Raw genomic sequence first — 17,504 nt, 5'->3', positions numbered from 1 at the left:
TGTGCAGGTCTGGGGCCAATCCTTTCATCTTCCAGGTGTAGATTATGAAGTTTCTTTCTCGTCTACGTTGTAAGCAGTTCAGTTATAGGGAGTTCAAGTACTCATAGTAATTAAGCTGCTTGACTGTGTTTATACAAGGTTCTCTCTGCATTTTGCAGCTCAGTAATGTTTGCTGCCTTGAAGGTGGCCGGTAATACACATCAAGACTCCAGCCTAGAAAGAACGAGTAACTTGACTTTTATCACTGGCTTACCATCCCTTGTTTCGAAGGTTCTAGTTATCCAGCCTATCATTTTTCTTTAAGCTACATAATATCATTGTTGTGCTCCTTGAACTTGAGATTTTATGACATTATCACTCCCAGGTCTCTCACATTTTACTTACGTTCTATTGAGTGGTTTGAGTGTGTCTTGTACTGTGATTTTGTTTTAATTTCCTCAGTCTTTCCTTGACGTAGTAACTGAAATATATCCTCATTGTCTTCACGTCACTTGTATTACACTACATTTGAAACTTCACGTTTACACGGCTTTTAATACAGTATAGCGGAATGGGAGGCGAATGTGAGGGTGTTTATATTATGTAGGTACCAGTACGGAGGAAAAAGAGGAGGAGGAAGAGGAGGAGGAGGAAGAGGATGAGGAGGAAGAGGAGATAATGAAGCTAAGTGGAAAAGTATGGAAGTGACAGCAGTTATACCAACAATAACTACTCGGCGAAGCTCCCAGCAAAACTTTCAAGTGTTCCTTGTAACTGGTTATGTCAACACGACGGAGCAGCTGTGTTGTGTGTGGTTGTTGGTGTTGCTGACAGTGTGCGACAACCACACACTGCTACCTCAACAACCACCACTATCACCACCACCACCATCTCAACATCCACTTGGTCTCCCTTCTACTCCACCACCTGTTACTACTAACTAGACATCATTTTCAGTGTTTAGTTAGATCGAATATAACGTTTAGTGTGGAGTATATATAGTATATATATATATATATATATATATATATATATATATATATATATATATATATATATATATATATATATATATATATATTTCAACAAGTCGGCCGTCTCCCACCGAGGCAGGGTGACCCAAAAAAGAAAGAAAATCCCCAAAAAGAAAATACTTTCATCATCATTCAACACTTTCACCACACTCACACATTATCACTGTTTTTGAAGAGGTGCTCAGAATACAACAGTTTAGAAGCATACACATATAAAGATACACAACATATCCCTCCAAACTGCCAATATCCCAAACCCCTCCTTTAAAGTGCAGGCATTGTACTTCCCATTTCCAGGACTCAAGTCCGACTATATGAAAATAACCGGTTTCCCTGAATCCCTTCGCTAAATATTACCCTTCTCACACTCCAACAGATCGTCAGGTCCCAAGTATCATTCGTCTCCATTCACTCCTATCTAACACGCTCACGCACGCTTGCTGGAAGTCCAAGACCCTTGCCCACAAAACCTCCTTTACCCCCTCTCTCCAACCCTTTCGAGGACGACCCCTACCCCGCCTTCCTTTCCCTATAGATTTATATGCTTTCCATGTCATTCTACTTTGATCCATTCTCTCTAAATGACCAAACCACCTCAACAACCCCTCTTCTGCCCTCTGACTAATATTTTATTAACTCCACACCTTTTCCTAATTTCCACACTCCGAATTTTCTGCATAATATTTACACCACACATTGCCCTTAGACAGGACATCTCCACTGCCTCCAACCGTCTCCTCGCTGCTGCATTTACCACCCAAGCTTCACACCCATATAAGAGTGTTGGTACTACTATACTTTCATACATTCCCTTCTTTGCCTCCATAGATAACGCTTTTTGACTCCACATATACCTCAACGCACCACTCACCTTTTTCCCTCATCAATTCTATGATTAACCTCATCCTTCATAAATCCATCCGCCGACACGTCAACTCCCAAGTATCTGAAAACATTCACTTCTTCCATACTCCTCCTCCCCAATTTGATATCCAATTTTTCTTTATCTAAATCATTTGATACCCTCATCACCTTACTCTTTTCTATGTTCACTTTCAACTTTCTACCTTTACACACATTCCCAAACTCATCCACTAACCTTTGCAATTTTTCTTTAGAATCTCCCATAAGCACAGTATCATCAGCAAAAAGTAACTGTGTCAATTCCCATTTTGAATTTGATTCCCCAAAATTTAATCCCACCCCTCTCCCGAACACCCTAGCATTTACTTCCTTTACAACCCCATCTATAAATATATTAAACAACCATGGTGACATTACACATCCCTGTCTAAGACCTACTTTTACCGGGAAGTAGTCTCCCTCTCTTCTACACACCCTAACCTGAGCCTCACTATCCTCATAAAAACTCTTTACAGCATTTAATAACTTACCACCTATTCCATATACTTGCAACATCTGCCACATTGCTCCTCTATCCACTCTATCATATGCCTTTTCTAAATCCATAAATGAAATAAAAACTTCCCTACCTTTATCTAAATACTGTTCACATATATGCTTCAATGTAAACACTTGATCTACACATCCCATACCCACTCTGAAACCTCCTTGCTCATCCACAATCCTACATTCTGTCTTACCTCTAATTCTTTCAATTACTGGTATACTCAGTAAACTTATTCCTCTATAATTTTTACAATCTCTTTTGTTCCCTTTCCCTTTATATAAAGGGACTATACATGCTCTCCGCCAATCCCTAGATACCTTCCCCTCTTTCATACATTTATTAAACAAAAGTACCAACCACTCCAACACTATATCCCCCCCCCTGCTTTTAACATTTCTGTCATGATCCCATCAGTTCCAGCTGCTTTACCCCCTTTCATTCTACGTAATGCCTCACGTACCTCCCCCACACTTACATTCTGCTCTTCTTCACTCCTAAAAGATGGTATACCTCCCTGACCAGTGCATGAAATTACTGCCTCTCTTTCTTCCTTAACATTTAAAAGTTCCTCAAAATATTCTCGCCATCTACCTAATACCTCCATCTCCCCATCTACTAACTCCCCTACTCTGTTTTTAACTGACAAATCCATACTTTCCCTAGGCTTTCTTAACTTGTTTAACTCACTCCAAAATTTTTTCTTATTTTCATTAAAATTTCTTGACAGTGCTTCTCCCACTATATCATCTGCTCTCCTTTTGCACTTTCTCACCACTCTCTTTACCTTTCTTTTAATCTCCATATACTCTGCTCTTCTTATAACACTTCTGCTTTGTAAAAACCTCTCATAAGCTACCTTTTCTCTTTTATCACACCCTTTACTTCATCATTCCACCAATCACTCCTCTTTCCTCCTGCACCCACCCTCCTTTAACCACAAACTTCTGCCCCACATTCTAATACTGCATTTTTAAAACTATTCCAACCCTCTTCAACCCCCCCACTACTCATCTTTGCACTAGCCCACCTTTCTGTCAATAGTCGCTTATATCTCACCCGAACTTCCTCCTCCCTTAGTTTATACACTTTCACCTCCCTCTTACTTGTTGTTGCCACCTTCCTCTTTTCCCATCTACCTCTTACTCTAAATGTAGCTACAACTAAATAATGATCCGATATATCAGTTACCCCTCTATAAATATGTACATCCTGGAGCCTACCCATCAACCTTTTATCCACCAATACATAATCTAATAAACTACTTTCATTACGTGCTATATCATACCTTGTATATTTATTTATCCTCTTTTTCATAAAATATGTATTACTTATTACCAAATCTCTTTCTACACATAGCTCAATTAAAGGCTCCCCATTTACATTTACCCCTGGCACCCCAAATTTACCTACTACTCCCTCTATAACATTTTTACCCACTTCAGCATTGAAATCCCCAACCACCATTACTCTCACACTTGATTCAAAACTCCCCACGCATTCACTCAACATTTCCCAAAATCTCTCTCTCTCCTCTACACTTCTCTCTTCTCCAGGTGCATACACGCTTATTATAACCCACTTTTCACATCCAATCTTTATTTTACTCCACATAATCCTTGAATTAATACATTTATAGTCCCTCTTTTCCTGCCATAGCTTATCCTTCAACATTATTGCTGCTCCTTCTTTAGCTCTAACTCTATTTGAAACCCCTGACCTAATCCCATTTATTCCTCTCCACTGAAACTCTCCCACCCCCTTCAGCTTTGTTTCACTTAAAGCCAGGACATCCAGCTTCTTCTCATTCATAACATCCACAATCATCTCTTTCTTATCATTTGCACAACATCCACGCACATTCACACTTCCCACTTTGACAATTTTCTTCTTATTCTTTTTAGTAATCTTTACAGGAAAAGGGGTTACTAGCCCATTGTTCCCGGCATTTTAGTTGACTTTTACAACACGCATGGCTTACGGAGGAAAGATTCTTATTCCACTTCCCCATGGATATAAAAGGAAAAGTAATAAGACCAAGAACTATTAAGATAAAATCAAAGAAAACTCAGATGAGTGTGTATAAATAAATGTGTACATGTATGTGTAGTGTGACCTAAGTGTAAGTAGAAGTAGCAAGACATACCTGTAATTTTGCATATTTATGAGACAGACAAAAGACATCAGCAATCCTACCATCATGTAAAACAATTACAGGCTTTCGTTTTACACTCACTTGGCAGGACGGTAGTACCTCCCTGGGCGGTTGCTGTCTACCAACCTACTACCTATATATATATATATATATATATATATATATATATATATATATATATATATATATATATATATATATAGGCCGGGCCACCACTTGGAAAAGGCCCGGGCCGGGAGAATACCGGCGAATCTTTAATAATATATATATATATATATATATATATATATATATATATATATATATATATATATATATATATATATATATATATATAGAGAGAGAGAGAGAGAGAGAGAGAGAGAGAGAGAGAGAGAGAGAGAGAGAGAGAGAGAGAGAGAGAGAGAGAGAGAGAGAGAGAGAGAGAGAGAGAGAGAGAGAGAGAGAGAGAGAGAGAGAGAGAGAGAGAGAGAGAGCGAGAGAGAGAGAGAGAGAGAGAGAGAGAGAGAGAGAGAGAGAGAGAGAGAGAAAGAACAAGATACTCACCTGGATACATATCAGCGTTGGAGGAGAAGAGGACACATAGTCCGGTCTCGTAGTTGACAGCCATGCAGGACTTGTTGTTCTTGCACATGTTGATGCAATCCGTGAGCATGAGAGTCCCTGGCTGAGAGTCCAGCATGTCTGCTGGTGCTGAGTAAACGTGACCTGTCACCAGCTCGAACGATATCTGCAACATTGACCGTGCAGTCCAGGTTAGGTTGGGTTTGTAGAGATCATGTTAAGTTAGGTTTTGCAGGTGTGGCAAGTTAGATTGGTAAAAGTTATACCTGGCAATGTTATGTATATGAGGGAAGGTAATGGGAAAGACAGGTTAGGGAAGGATATGCTTGGGAGGTTATATTATGTTGGGTGAGGGAAGCTTAGGGTAAGTTAGAGAAAGGTATGTTAGGTTAGGTTAGGTGAAAAACGGTTAGGGTAGGTGAGGGGGAAGGCTAAAGGTGTTTAGCGTAGGTTAGGTTAGGTTAGATTAAGTTAGGTTAGGTTAGGTTAGATTAAGTTAGGTTAGGTTAGGTTAGATTAAGTTAGGTTAGGTTAGGTTAGGTTACGGTAGGTTGGGTTAGGTAAAAGGGCACAAGCGCAATTAATGCGACATTTTATTTTGGCAACGTTTCGCTCCCCAGGAGCTTTGTCAAGCTGGTAACGGCTTGGTGGTAGTAGTAGTAGTAACAGTAGTAGTAGTAGTAGTAGTAGTAGTAGTAGTAGTAGCAGTAGTAATAATAGTGGCAGAACTACTAAAAGTATTTGTAGTAACATCAAAAGAAGCAATAATAGCCGATAGATTGATAACAGAAACAGTTAAATTAGTGGTAGAAGTTGAGAGAGAAATGAGAGAGAGAGAGAGAGAGAGAGAGAGAGAGAGAGAGAGAGAGAGAGAGAGAGAGAGAGAGAGAGAGAGAGAGAGAGAGAGAGAGAGAGAGTTCCCTCACTCGCCTGGCTGGGCGGACATGTGGTGAGTTGAGCGCTGGTGGACTCAAAGTCTTCGTCGAAGGCTGGGGGGCCTGCGAGGGTAGGTATAATAAGTGCGGGCTGCTCGACGTCGTCCTGGGCTAGAGCCCAGCCAGATAAGGCTACAAGACAGGCCAGGTACGGCACTAGGCGGAACGCTGACATCTTCACTACCATGAACATACTTTGCCCCTGCCAAGGAAAAAAAAAACAGGGTATTTAAAAGTTTGTCCTTGTCTCCTAGACTCAAGTTTTTACAGTAAATCTTTGAATTATTATTATAATTATTATTATTATTATTATTATTATTATTATTATTATTATTATTATTATTATTATTATTATTATTATTGCTTTTATCATTTTATTTCCACTATCAACAACACCATTATCATCAGGTATCCCAGGATGGGAACACTTAGTATTTGCCTGAACCATTTTCTTTCCTCATCCGATTGGCTTCAAAATTTCAAGTCTGGAGTACGGTAACTAGACGCAGACTCTAGAAGCAATTGTTATGTTCACGAGTCCTAATGACCAAAAGTCGTAGGGACCGCTCCTAGCATCCTGGAACGTCTCTAATGACTTCACACACACACACACACACACACACACACACACACACACACACACAAGGTTGAGAATCCTGATGATGGGTCCTTCGTGACGGGATGACTTGATCTGTAATCACCTCAGAGCAAAGCAGGAACATCACCCTCACCACAACGTGAAAACCCATTACTTGTTCCAATCTTCCTTGCGCCACTAGCTGCTCCTAATGTACCAACATAGATGAACACAGAGCTGGTGTTCATTAAGGCGTGAACAGATCTGATTTTCACTCTGAGTCTTATGATCGAGGCGAAATATACAAAACGCGTGAGTATTTTTTTCATGATAGCTTAATTACCTCTACACGGACACATGTGCAGCTCATGAGATATTTTATTGTTTCAACGTTTCGCTAGGAGCGTTGGCTCCTGGAGAGCGAAACGTTGCCACAATAAAAATGTTGCATTACTTGCGCGGGTGTCCATTTTACTTACAAATTAGTCAGTGTGGGTTATGATAAAGTTCCTTGTGGAAGAAATGTCTCTGGAGTAAAATGTCATAACCAAGAGTTTGTCTACATTCTGGGCTCTAGTTGCCATTTGTAAAAAATGTATGATGAAAATTTCTGGGGGTGTGTTTTATTGTATGGCGTTGTGATTGGAGAGGAAGTGTATGCGGGAGAAGAACCTTGTGAAAAAACTTGGAAATTAAATGCCAGTCTACGGAAGATGAAGTGAATCACCGAATACATTAGCGGGAAAATGCAGCAAAAATATTGCGGAATTTGTAGAAAGTTTAACAATGGATTTTTAAAAAAAGGGGAGGAATATATCTGATTACAGTTGTGCCAAAACTTTTTTTTTTTTGGTATTGGTATGAGTTATGGTATTTTAATGTTGCAACGAAGAGGAGGAGGAGGAGGAGGAGGAGGAGGAGGCTGGTGGGAACGTAGAAGTCGTGTTTAAAAGTGGAACGAAGGCATTCACAGACGATGTAGTGATATTAAAAGTATTATTCGGTGAGTATAAGAGAGTTGCTGAGATAGTTTGGTCATGTAGACAGGATGGAGCAAGATAACTTGATTACGAGTCTGTACAAATTAAGAGTGGATGGGAGGTGTTGGAGACGTACCAGGAAGAGACGGAAGGAAGGCGTGAGGGTTCTGAGATGTGGGGACTTGAGAACCCGCCAGACGTGGGTGAGCATGTTAGATCGGAATAAGTAGAGAAAAGTGATTTCTGGGGAAATTTGACGTGCTGTTGGAGTGTCAGCAAGGTAATAGCTGTGAAGGGATTCATGGTATCCAATTAACTGCTTTTATATTAAAAGTCGGAAAGGTTACTGCATCTGGGAAACAGAGTGAAAATGGTCTCTGTATTTCCAAACTTTAAACAGAGTGTAGAAACATTGTCCTGAGTAATGATCACTGGTGACTACGCATGGGCAAGCCAGTCATCGTGAGGACAGTGGACCATGTATAGCGACCACTAAACCACATACAGCAACCACTGAACCACATACAGCAACCACTGAACCACATACAGCAACCACTGAACCACAATACAGCCTTGCCCATCACAGATGCAACTACACCCAACCAATCGAACTCCCCCCCCCCCCAAAAAAAAATAGTTTTGCAGATTTTCAGAACATCGTCAATATATGGCATGCAAGAGATGTTATACACGAACAGCCAGACCACAACATACATTTACCAGGCACAAAGTCTGTTCATGTTCGGGACACGACATCAACAACATGGAAACACTACAACACACAGCATATAACAATCACTCTGCATAATCAGAACAAGGCACTTACATATTCGAGTTTTTTGTTTTTTTTTTTTTGCAGCTGTGAAAACTAGGGCCAAGGTAACCGTGACGGGAGACGTGAGGTGCCTGGTAAGACTCGCGGGTCCACCAGAACGACGCTCTGGTTAATGGTGACTCGACACAATGTTCCAATCACAGGAGACACAATGACTTCTTCCTCACACACAAGAACATGAGAATGGAGGAACACTGCAGAAAGGCCTACTGGCCCAAACTAGGCAGGTTCTTCTCTTATCAACTGGTAAGTATTGTATGCCATTGTCATACTCACCCAGCTACTTCTCTAAGCCAACCATTCCCACCCACTCACTTCTCCAACCTTTTTCCGATACGTGGAACAATCTTCCGAGTAGGGTAGGGAAGGCTAGGACTTTGGGTAGCTTTAAAAAGAGATTGGACAAATATATGAGTGGAAGGGGCTGGGTGTGATTGGTGTTTGGGGTATGAGATTAAATTCTTAGGTAACATGTTGTGATGTTCTTAAATGGTTTGTAATAAGGACTTGCCTTGTATGGGCCAGTAGGCCAGCTGCAGTGTTCGTCCATTCTTAAGTTCTTCCCAAGAATTAGCTTCAATACACACACACACACACACACACACAGGACCTGTGCTGTTCTTGGCATATGTGAATGACATAACGGAAGGGATAGACTCAGAAGTGTCCTTGTTTGCGGATTATGTGAAGTTAATGAGAAGAATCAAATCGGATGAGGATCAGGCAGGACTACAAAGAGACCTGGACAGGCTACAAGCCTGGTCCAGCAACTGGCTCCTTGAGTTTAACCCTGCCAAATGCAAAGTCATGAAGATTGGGGAAGGGCAAAGAAGACCGCAGACACAATATAGTTTAGATGGCCAAAGTCTGCAAACCTCACTCAAGGAAAAAGATCTGGGGGTGAGTATAACACCGAGCATATCTCCTGAGGCGCACATCAATCAGATAACTGCTGCAGCATACGGGCGCCTGGCAAACCTACGGATAGCGTTCCGATACCTCAGTAAGGATTCGTTCAAGACTCTGTATACCATTTACGTCAGGCCCATACTGGAGTATGCAGCACCAGTTTGGAATCCACACCTAGTCAAGCACGTCAAGAAATTAGAGAAAGTGCAAAGGTTTGCAACAAGACTAGTCCCAGAGCTACGGGGATTGTCCTACGAAGAAAGGTTGAGGGAAATCGGCCTGACGACACTGGAGGCCAGGAGGGTCAGGGGAGACATGATAACAACATATAAAATACTGCGCGGAATAGATGAGGTGGACAAAGACGGGATGTTCCAGAGATGGGACACAGACACGAGAGGTCACAATTGGAAGTTGAAGACTCAGATGAATCAAAGGGATGTTAGGAAGTATTTCTTCAGTCATAGAGTAGTCAAGCCGTGGAATAGCCTAGAAAGTGACGTAGTGGAGGCGGGAACCATACATAGTTTTAAGGCGAGGTATGATAAAGCTCATGGAGCAGGTAGAGAGAGGACCTAGTAGCAATCAGTGAAGAGGCGGGGCCAGGAGCTATGACTCGACCCCTGCAACCACAAATAGGTGAGTACAAATAGGTGAGTACACACACACACACACACACACACACACACACACACACTCTCTCTCTCTCTCTCTCTCTCTCTCTCTCTCTCTCTTTCAACTCTTACCTCCGTCCAGCAGCAGTTAACAATCAAAGTAATGAAAGTGGAGAAGAAATACGGGATGGAGCACATCAGCCACGATTTTTATAAAGAGCCAGAGACACAATTCCTGAATTGGAACAACTCACAACCCCACAAATACAATTAAGACAAAAAATACGTATATAAAAATGACTATCACTGACTACTACTACTACACTATCACACCAGGAGAAACTAATGACTAAAGGTCACCTAATCGGACTGGAAGAAAAAAGCATGGGGAAAGACTTCACGGAGGATGACAGGAAGATATATGTGGGAACCCAATCAAAAAAAAAGATTGCAAAAGAATTAGCGATGAAGAGAGGATGTTGACCGGAAGTGAGAGAGTTCCGGCTTCACCACATACGTGGTAACACCAGAAGAAACTGTGATCTTAAGTAGTTACTAGCTACTGATACCGATACTGTTACTAATATTACTACTGCTGCTACTACTGATACTACACTACTGCTGTTCCTATTAATACTACTAATATTACTGCAGCTACTAATATTACTACTGCTGCTACCGATTATACTGCTACTGCTACTAATACAGCTACTGCTACTACTACAGCTACTGCTACTATTACAGCTACTGCTTCTACTGCTACTACTACAGCTACTGCTACTATTGATACTGCTGATACCACTGATAATACTACTACAACAACAACTACTACTACCGATATTATCGATACTATTACTACTAACACTGCTACTGCTAATCATACTACCGATACCATTATCACTAACAATAACGATACTACCGATGCCATTACCACTTACGATAGTAATAATGGTAGTAACAGTAATACTGTTACCCGGTAATGAAGATATCAGTGACGCGTGAAGCAATCTCCGACACACGAGTGAATAAGATTTATTAACTCAGAAGAAAGTGAGCTAGCTCACTGCTCAGTCACTGTTGTGCATCTCTCTCACTGGTAAGTGATTCAGTGAGCTTACTGCTCGAACACTGCAGTGTGAATCTCACTGTATAGAGGTTCAGTGAGCTCACTGTATAGGGATTCATTAAGCTCATTGCTCGGTCACTGCTGTCTCACTGTATATTGGTTCGGTAAGCTCACTGCCCACTCACTGTTGTGTATGTCTCACTATACAAAGAAAGAGAGCGAGTGAGCGAGAGAAGGGGCGAGTGACTGATCAACGGAGAGTATGTGAGCGAGTGAGAGAGAGTTAGTGAGTTTGTGTAAGAGTGAATGTGGTAGTTTGCGAGCCTCCACACCTGGTTCATACCTGCGGTTCATTTATGGGGTTTCAGGTAATGACTGCGGTCCCCTGCGGTCCCCCACTGTGCTGGACTGCGGTCTGTGGTCTGGTGTGCAGTCTGTGTGTTGGTCTCTGCTGACGTCTGTATGTTGATGTAGCGTCTGTGTGCTGGTCTGTGGTATGGTAGAGTGGAGGTGGATGAGAGGGAGGGACGGAGGGCCAAACGAACGGAGGAAAAGATGGAGACAGTGAAAAAAAAGAGAAGGAGCAAAGGTTAAATACCCAGATATCTTCTATCATCAGAGTGTGCAATGTATGGGCACTGTGTGTGTGTGTGCCGGAGGATGAGCGAAGTGGCACTGGAGGCAGTGAGCTGGCACTTGAGAAAGTGAGCTGGCACTTGGGAAAGTGAGCTGGCACTTGAGATAGTGAGCTGGTACTTGAGGCAATGAGCTGTCACTATCTCTCTCTCTCTCTCTCTCTCTCTCTCTCTCTCTCTCTCTCTCTCTCTCTCTCTCCCTCGGACAAAAACTGTAATGGAAATCTAGAACGATTAAACTGCTCGAAAAGTATGTAAAGCTGTGAGATTGAATTAGAAAATATGTATATCTAGACAGAGACGCTCAGGAACCCTCGGGAGATTCTTATGGGTTTTAAATAGCACGAGCCACGAGATCGATGGACCGCAAGCTGGTGTCATCAGCAGCAGGTTCAAGGGACGGGAGGAGGCGGCGGCGTCCAGTGGCTGCTGCCTGACGCTCAGGAAGCAATGCCTCTTGCAGCAATTGAGGAAATACCGCATCGAAGTTATCAGCGTCAGTTACACGAGACAGCGAAATTGTTGTTGCTGCTGGTGCTGCTACTGTTGCTGTTACTGTTGCTGCTGCTAGTGCTGCTACTGTTGCTGTTGTTGCTACTGTTGAAACTCGTGGTAACAGGAGTTGCCAGAGGTTCCACCACGCTGTTGCCCCTCGACACACGACCAAATGCTAGATGCACACGACAAAGAGGAAGATAGAGAGAAGAAGCTGAAGATCAAGAAAACGGTTGGAGAGGCAGAAACAACGAGAAACCAGAAGACTACCGTGGAAACTTCCAACCCATTCTCGGTGCTACCTGACGAATGTGAGTGTTCTACTGGGAATGCCACAACGAGCACCAAAGAAGCATTGGCAGACGTGAGTAAGACATCCCTAGAAACCCCAACGAAGACCATCGAGAACGTCTTGACGAATTCTACAAGTGGTGTAATGCTACCTGGCGAATGTGAGTCGACTACTCGGAGCATCACGACGGACGACGACAAGGAAGGTAAAAACATTGTTGTTGTTGGGGATAGCCAGATTAAGTACATGGATAGGGCATTCTGCTTGAAGGATAGGAGTAGGAGGCAGAGAGTGTGTTTTCCTGGGGCTGGGATGAAGGATATTGTTAGCCGTCTGGATGACATCATGAGAGGTAATGGGAGCAATCCTATTATCTGTCTCAGTGCTGGAGGCAACGATGTTGGCAGACGTAGGAGTGAGGACCTGATTAGCAGGTATAGGTCAGCAATAGAGATAATTAGGAGGAAGGGTGGGAAACCTGTCATATGTGGCATTTTGCCAAGGAGAGGAGTTGGAAATGAATGGTTGTCCACAGCAATTGGTGTCAATTGCTGGCTGGACAAATACTGTAAGGAAAATGCGGTAACATTCATTGACAACTGGGACCTCTTCTATGGCAGAAATGACATGTATGCCAGGGATGGGGTTCACTTATCTAGGTGTGGGGTGGGAGCACTGGCCAACGCAGTGGAGGGAGCTGTTAGGTCTTTAAACTAGGAATAGTTAGTGGTATGGGTTTTGGCCGGAAAACTGTGAAGTCGCAGGGTAGTAATATGAGTACTAGGAGAACTAGTAATAGGCAAAATGAGGTGGATATTGGAAAGCCAGTGGCACTAATTGACAAGGACAGTAATAGGTTTAGTGGAATAACAGAAAGGAGCAGGAAGGGTAAAGAGAGAGGAGGGTCTTTAAATATTTATTACACAAATAGTCGCAGTGCTAGGAATAAGATGGACGAGTTGAGACTAGTTGCTAGTACAGGTAACATAGATATATTTGCCATTACCGAGACGTGGTTTAATTCAAAAAGTCGGGACATGCCTGCAGAATGTCACATTCAGGGTTTTAAATTGTTCCAAGTAGATAGAAGCATCGGGAAGGGGGGTGGCGTGGCATAGTATGTCCGAGATCGCTTGAACTGTTGCATAAAAACGGGTATTAAGTCTGAAGTAACACATACAGAGTCTGTTTGGATAGAATTTTCAGAGGGGCATGAAAAATTAATTTTAGGTGTGATATACCGTCCCCCAAATTTAGATAGGGACCAGGGGAGACTACTATGGGAGGAAATTGTTAGGGCCACAAGGCACGATAATGTAGTAATTCTAGGAGACTTTAACTTTAGTCATGTTGATTGGAATTTCTTGACTGGGAATTTAGAATCATACGACTTCTTAGAAGTAGTTCAGGATTGTTTTTTGAAGCAGTTTGTGACAGAACCTACAAGGGGTAATAACCTGCTTGACTTAGTTCTGGCAAACAATGAATCCCTTGTTAATAATTTAGAAATTTCAGAGGAACTGGGTGCTAGCGACCACAAATCAATTACATTTAGAATTGAATGGAAGTATGATAGTAGGGATAACTCAGTAACAGTCCCAGATTTTCGCTTAGCAGATTACGATGGGCTTAGAGAACACTTATCATCTGTTGACTGGGGTAACGAAGAGAGCTATCAATATGACAGTTTTCTGAGCACAATACATGCTGCTCAAAGAACGTTTATCCCTTACAAGGAAATTAGATCAAATAGAAATGACCCAAAATGGATGAATAATAGGCTGAAATATCTACTAGGGCACAAGAAAGGAATTTATAGGCGTATCAAAAGAGGCGAGGGTCATCTTATGAATCAGTATATTGACATTAAGAGGGACATTAAAAAGGGGATAAGAAAAGCTAAAAGGGACTATGAAATTAAAGTTGCTAGGGATTCTAAAACTAACCCAAAAAGTTTTTTCCAGGTCTATAGAACAAAAGTCAGAGATAAGATAGGTCCCCTTAAAAATAACTATGGGCATCTTACTGACAAAGAGAATGAAATGTGCTCGATTTTAAATAATTATTTTCTCTCGGTTTTTACACAGGAAGACACTAATAATATTCCGGTAATTAATTTTTATAGTGGATCAGAAGAAGATAAATTATGTAACATCACAGTCACTAGTGAAATGGTTGTGAAGCAGATAGACCGACTGAAGCAAAATAAGTCACTGGGTCCTGATGAGGTTTTTTCAAGGGTTCTAAAGGAATGCAAAATGGAAGTCTGTGAACCATTAACTAATATTTTTAATTTATCTCTTCAAACAGATGTAGTGTCTGATATGTGGAAGATGGCTAATGTAATTCCTATTTTTAAAACAGGGGACAAGTCGTTACCGTCAAATTACCGCCCAATAAGCCTGACCTCAATTGTAGGCAAATTACTAGAGTCAATTATAGCTGAGATTATAAGAAGCCATCTCGATAAGCATAGCTTGATTAATGATACTCAGCATGGATTCACAAGAGGCCGGTCTTGTCTAACTAATTTATTAACTTTCTTCAGTAAAGCTTTTGAGGCTGTTGACCACGATAAAGAATTTGATATTATTTACTTAGATTTTAGTAAGGCATTTGATAGAGTTCCGCACCAAAGACTGTTGAAGAAAGTAGCAGCTCATGGCATTGGGAGAAGGGTGCTCTCGTGGATCGAATCATGGCTCACAGACAGGAAGCAAAGAGTGTCCATAAATGGGGTTAAATCCGAGTGGGGATCAGTAACAAGTGGCGTTCCACAGGGATCAGTCTTGGGCCCGTTGTTGTTTATAATATATATCAATGATCTTGATGAAGGAATTAGTAGTGATATGAGCAAATTCGCCGATGACACGAAGATGGGTAGGATAATTGATTCAAACGTAGATGTTAGGGAACTTCAGGAGGATTTAGACAAACTCTACTCTTGGTCAGAAAAGTGGCAGATGCAGTTCAATGTAGATAAATGCAAGGTTCTGAAGCTCGGGAGTGTCCATAACCCTAGCACTTATAAGTTAAATAATGTAGAAGTTAGCCATACAGATTGCGAAAAGGACTTGGGGGTTATGGTAAGCAGCAACCTTAAACCAAGACAGCAATGCCTAAGCGTACGTAATAAGGCAAATAGATTACTAAGATTTATATCAAGATGTGTAAGCAACAGAAGTCCAGAGGTCATACTGCAGCTTTATACATCATTAGTAAGGCCTCACCTAGATTATGCAGCTCAATTCTGGTCTCCATATTACAGAATGGACATAAATTCGTTAGAAAACATTCAGCGTAGGATGACTAAATTAATACATAGCATTAGAAATCTTCCTTATGAAGAAAGATTGAAGACTCTTAAGTTACATTCACTTGTTAGACGAAGAATGAGGGGAGACCTGATCGAAGTGTATAAGTGGAAGATAGGTATTAATAAAGGGGATATTAATAAGGTCTTGAGGATATCTCTCCAAGAGAGAACCCGCAGTAATGGATTTAAATTAGATAAGTTTAGATTTAGAAAGGACATAGGAAAGTATTGGTTTGGAAATAGGGTAGTTGATGAGTGGAACAGTCTACCTAGTTGGGTTATTGAGGCTAGGACTTTGGGTAGTTTCAAATTTAGGTTGGATAAGTACATGAGTGGGAGGGGTTGGATTTGAGTGGGACTATCACACCAGAGCTTCTTTCTTGTGTAGCGTTGAAAATTGGGTTGCCAACATTGGACAAATGTTTGTTAGTGGGATAAATTGTAAAGGACCTGCCTAGTATGGGCCAGCAGGCCTGCTGCAGTGTTCCTCCTTTCTTATGTTCTTATGTTATGTAGAACCTCAGTGAGCTAGAAGAGGAAATGAGCAGAAGAACGTGGATTAGATGAAGATTGGAAGAAAGAAGAGGAAGATGTGGAGGACGAAAACGTAAACATAGGGGAAAATATGGAGGAGGGGAAAGAGAAGACGAGCGTAGCGGACGAGAATGAAAAAAAAAAAAGATTAAGCAGAGAAGAATTAGAACAACGAAGATAAAAGAAGTTAATAAGAATTAGGATGTCAGGCATGAGATGAGAGGCGGAGGATGAGGGAGGGAGGAAGAAAAGAAGGGTCAAGGACACGGATATTCCAGCGAAGGGTAAACCAGCTTCCGGAATTAGACCTCAGACATTCTTCACTGACTTGTACTCTCTCTCTCTCTCTCTCTCTCTCTCTCTCTCTACTCCATTTCCGCCTTCCTTCCTTCCTTCCTTCCTTCTTCCCCTTCCTCCTTCCGCCCTTTCTTCCCTTGAGTCTTCTCTCCCTCTATTCCTTACCATCTCTTTCTCTTAATCAGGGCTATACTTGCGTCTACTTGTCTACTTGTGGTTTCAGGGTTAAATTCCATCTATCAGGCCCAGACACTGTATGCCAGTAGACAGAGACTGAAGGATCCTTGTTTCAGTAACCCTTTTAATCCTACTTTAAAAGCCTTGTATGTTACGAGTCTCTAGTACTTCCTCTCTCAGTTCATTTAACTTTTACACTGTTCTTATGTTCTTATGTTCTTATGTTCTTTTGCTGCAGAAATTGTTTTCAGTCTCTGATGCATATTTAGGCTTGCAGCTTCCATCTTTGTTTTCCTGGCTATATCTCCTTCTTTCGTTTTAGAGATTTTCTTTATCCCCTCTACTGATGCCTCTGAGTATCATAAACGTCGTGATTTTGTTAGTCCTGAAGTTTCTCTCTATAGTTGCAGTGAGACTTCGCTCTTGTAACATGTCCTTAAAACCCATGTTACACATTTCCGGGATCAGTCAGGTGGTATACCTTTGTGATTTCTCTAGCTTTATATGCTTGTCTAGCTGTGGGTTCCAAGCTGGCGTTGCGTACTCTACATAATATGTCTTCAGATTTTTAAAGACTTGTAGATAGCTTACTTGCTTACCAAAGTGAGCTAATTTTATTCTGTTTGTGGCTGATATGTTGGTGTGCTTCCCTAGCAGGAGTTGTGGGAATCGAGTTCTAGCTACTGGCACTCAGCTTACACC

At 41.6% G+C, this 17,504-nt stretch overlaps 1 protein-coding gene across 1 annotated transcript in view; it reads right to left on the bottom strand.

Moving 5' to 3' along the window:
* LOC128689128 (uncharacterized) overlaps positions 1-17,504 on the bottom strand; it is a 91,345-nt gene that overhangs the window by 49,617 nt on the left and 24,224 nt on the right. The window contains exons 2-3 of the mRNA XM_053777251.2: positions 6,071-6,277; positions 5,123-5,306 (exon numbers count right to left, since the gene is read on the bottom strand). Coding sequence (XP_053633226.1) covers positions 5,123-5,306; positions 6,071-6,268 — 382 coding nt within the window. The 5' untranslated portion in view covers positions 6,269-6,277. The remainder of the gene's footprint in view (positions 1-5,122; positions 5,307-6,070; positions 6,278-17,504) is intronic.

This window comes from Cherax quadricarinatus, chromosome 21 (genome assembly GCF_038502225.1).
Source record: "Cherax quadricarinatus isolate ZL_2023a chromosome 21, ASM3850222v1, whole genome shotgun sequence".
In the NCBI taxonomy this organism is placed as follows: domain Eukaryota; kingdom Metazoa; phylum Arthropoda; class Malacostraca; order Decapoda; family Parastacidae; genus Cherax; species Cherax quadricarinatus.
The sequence above is the reverse complement of the archived record's forward strand: the minus strand, read 5'-3'. Positions and strand labels throughout refer to the sequence as shown.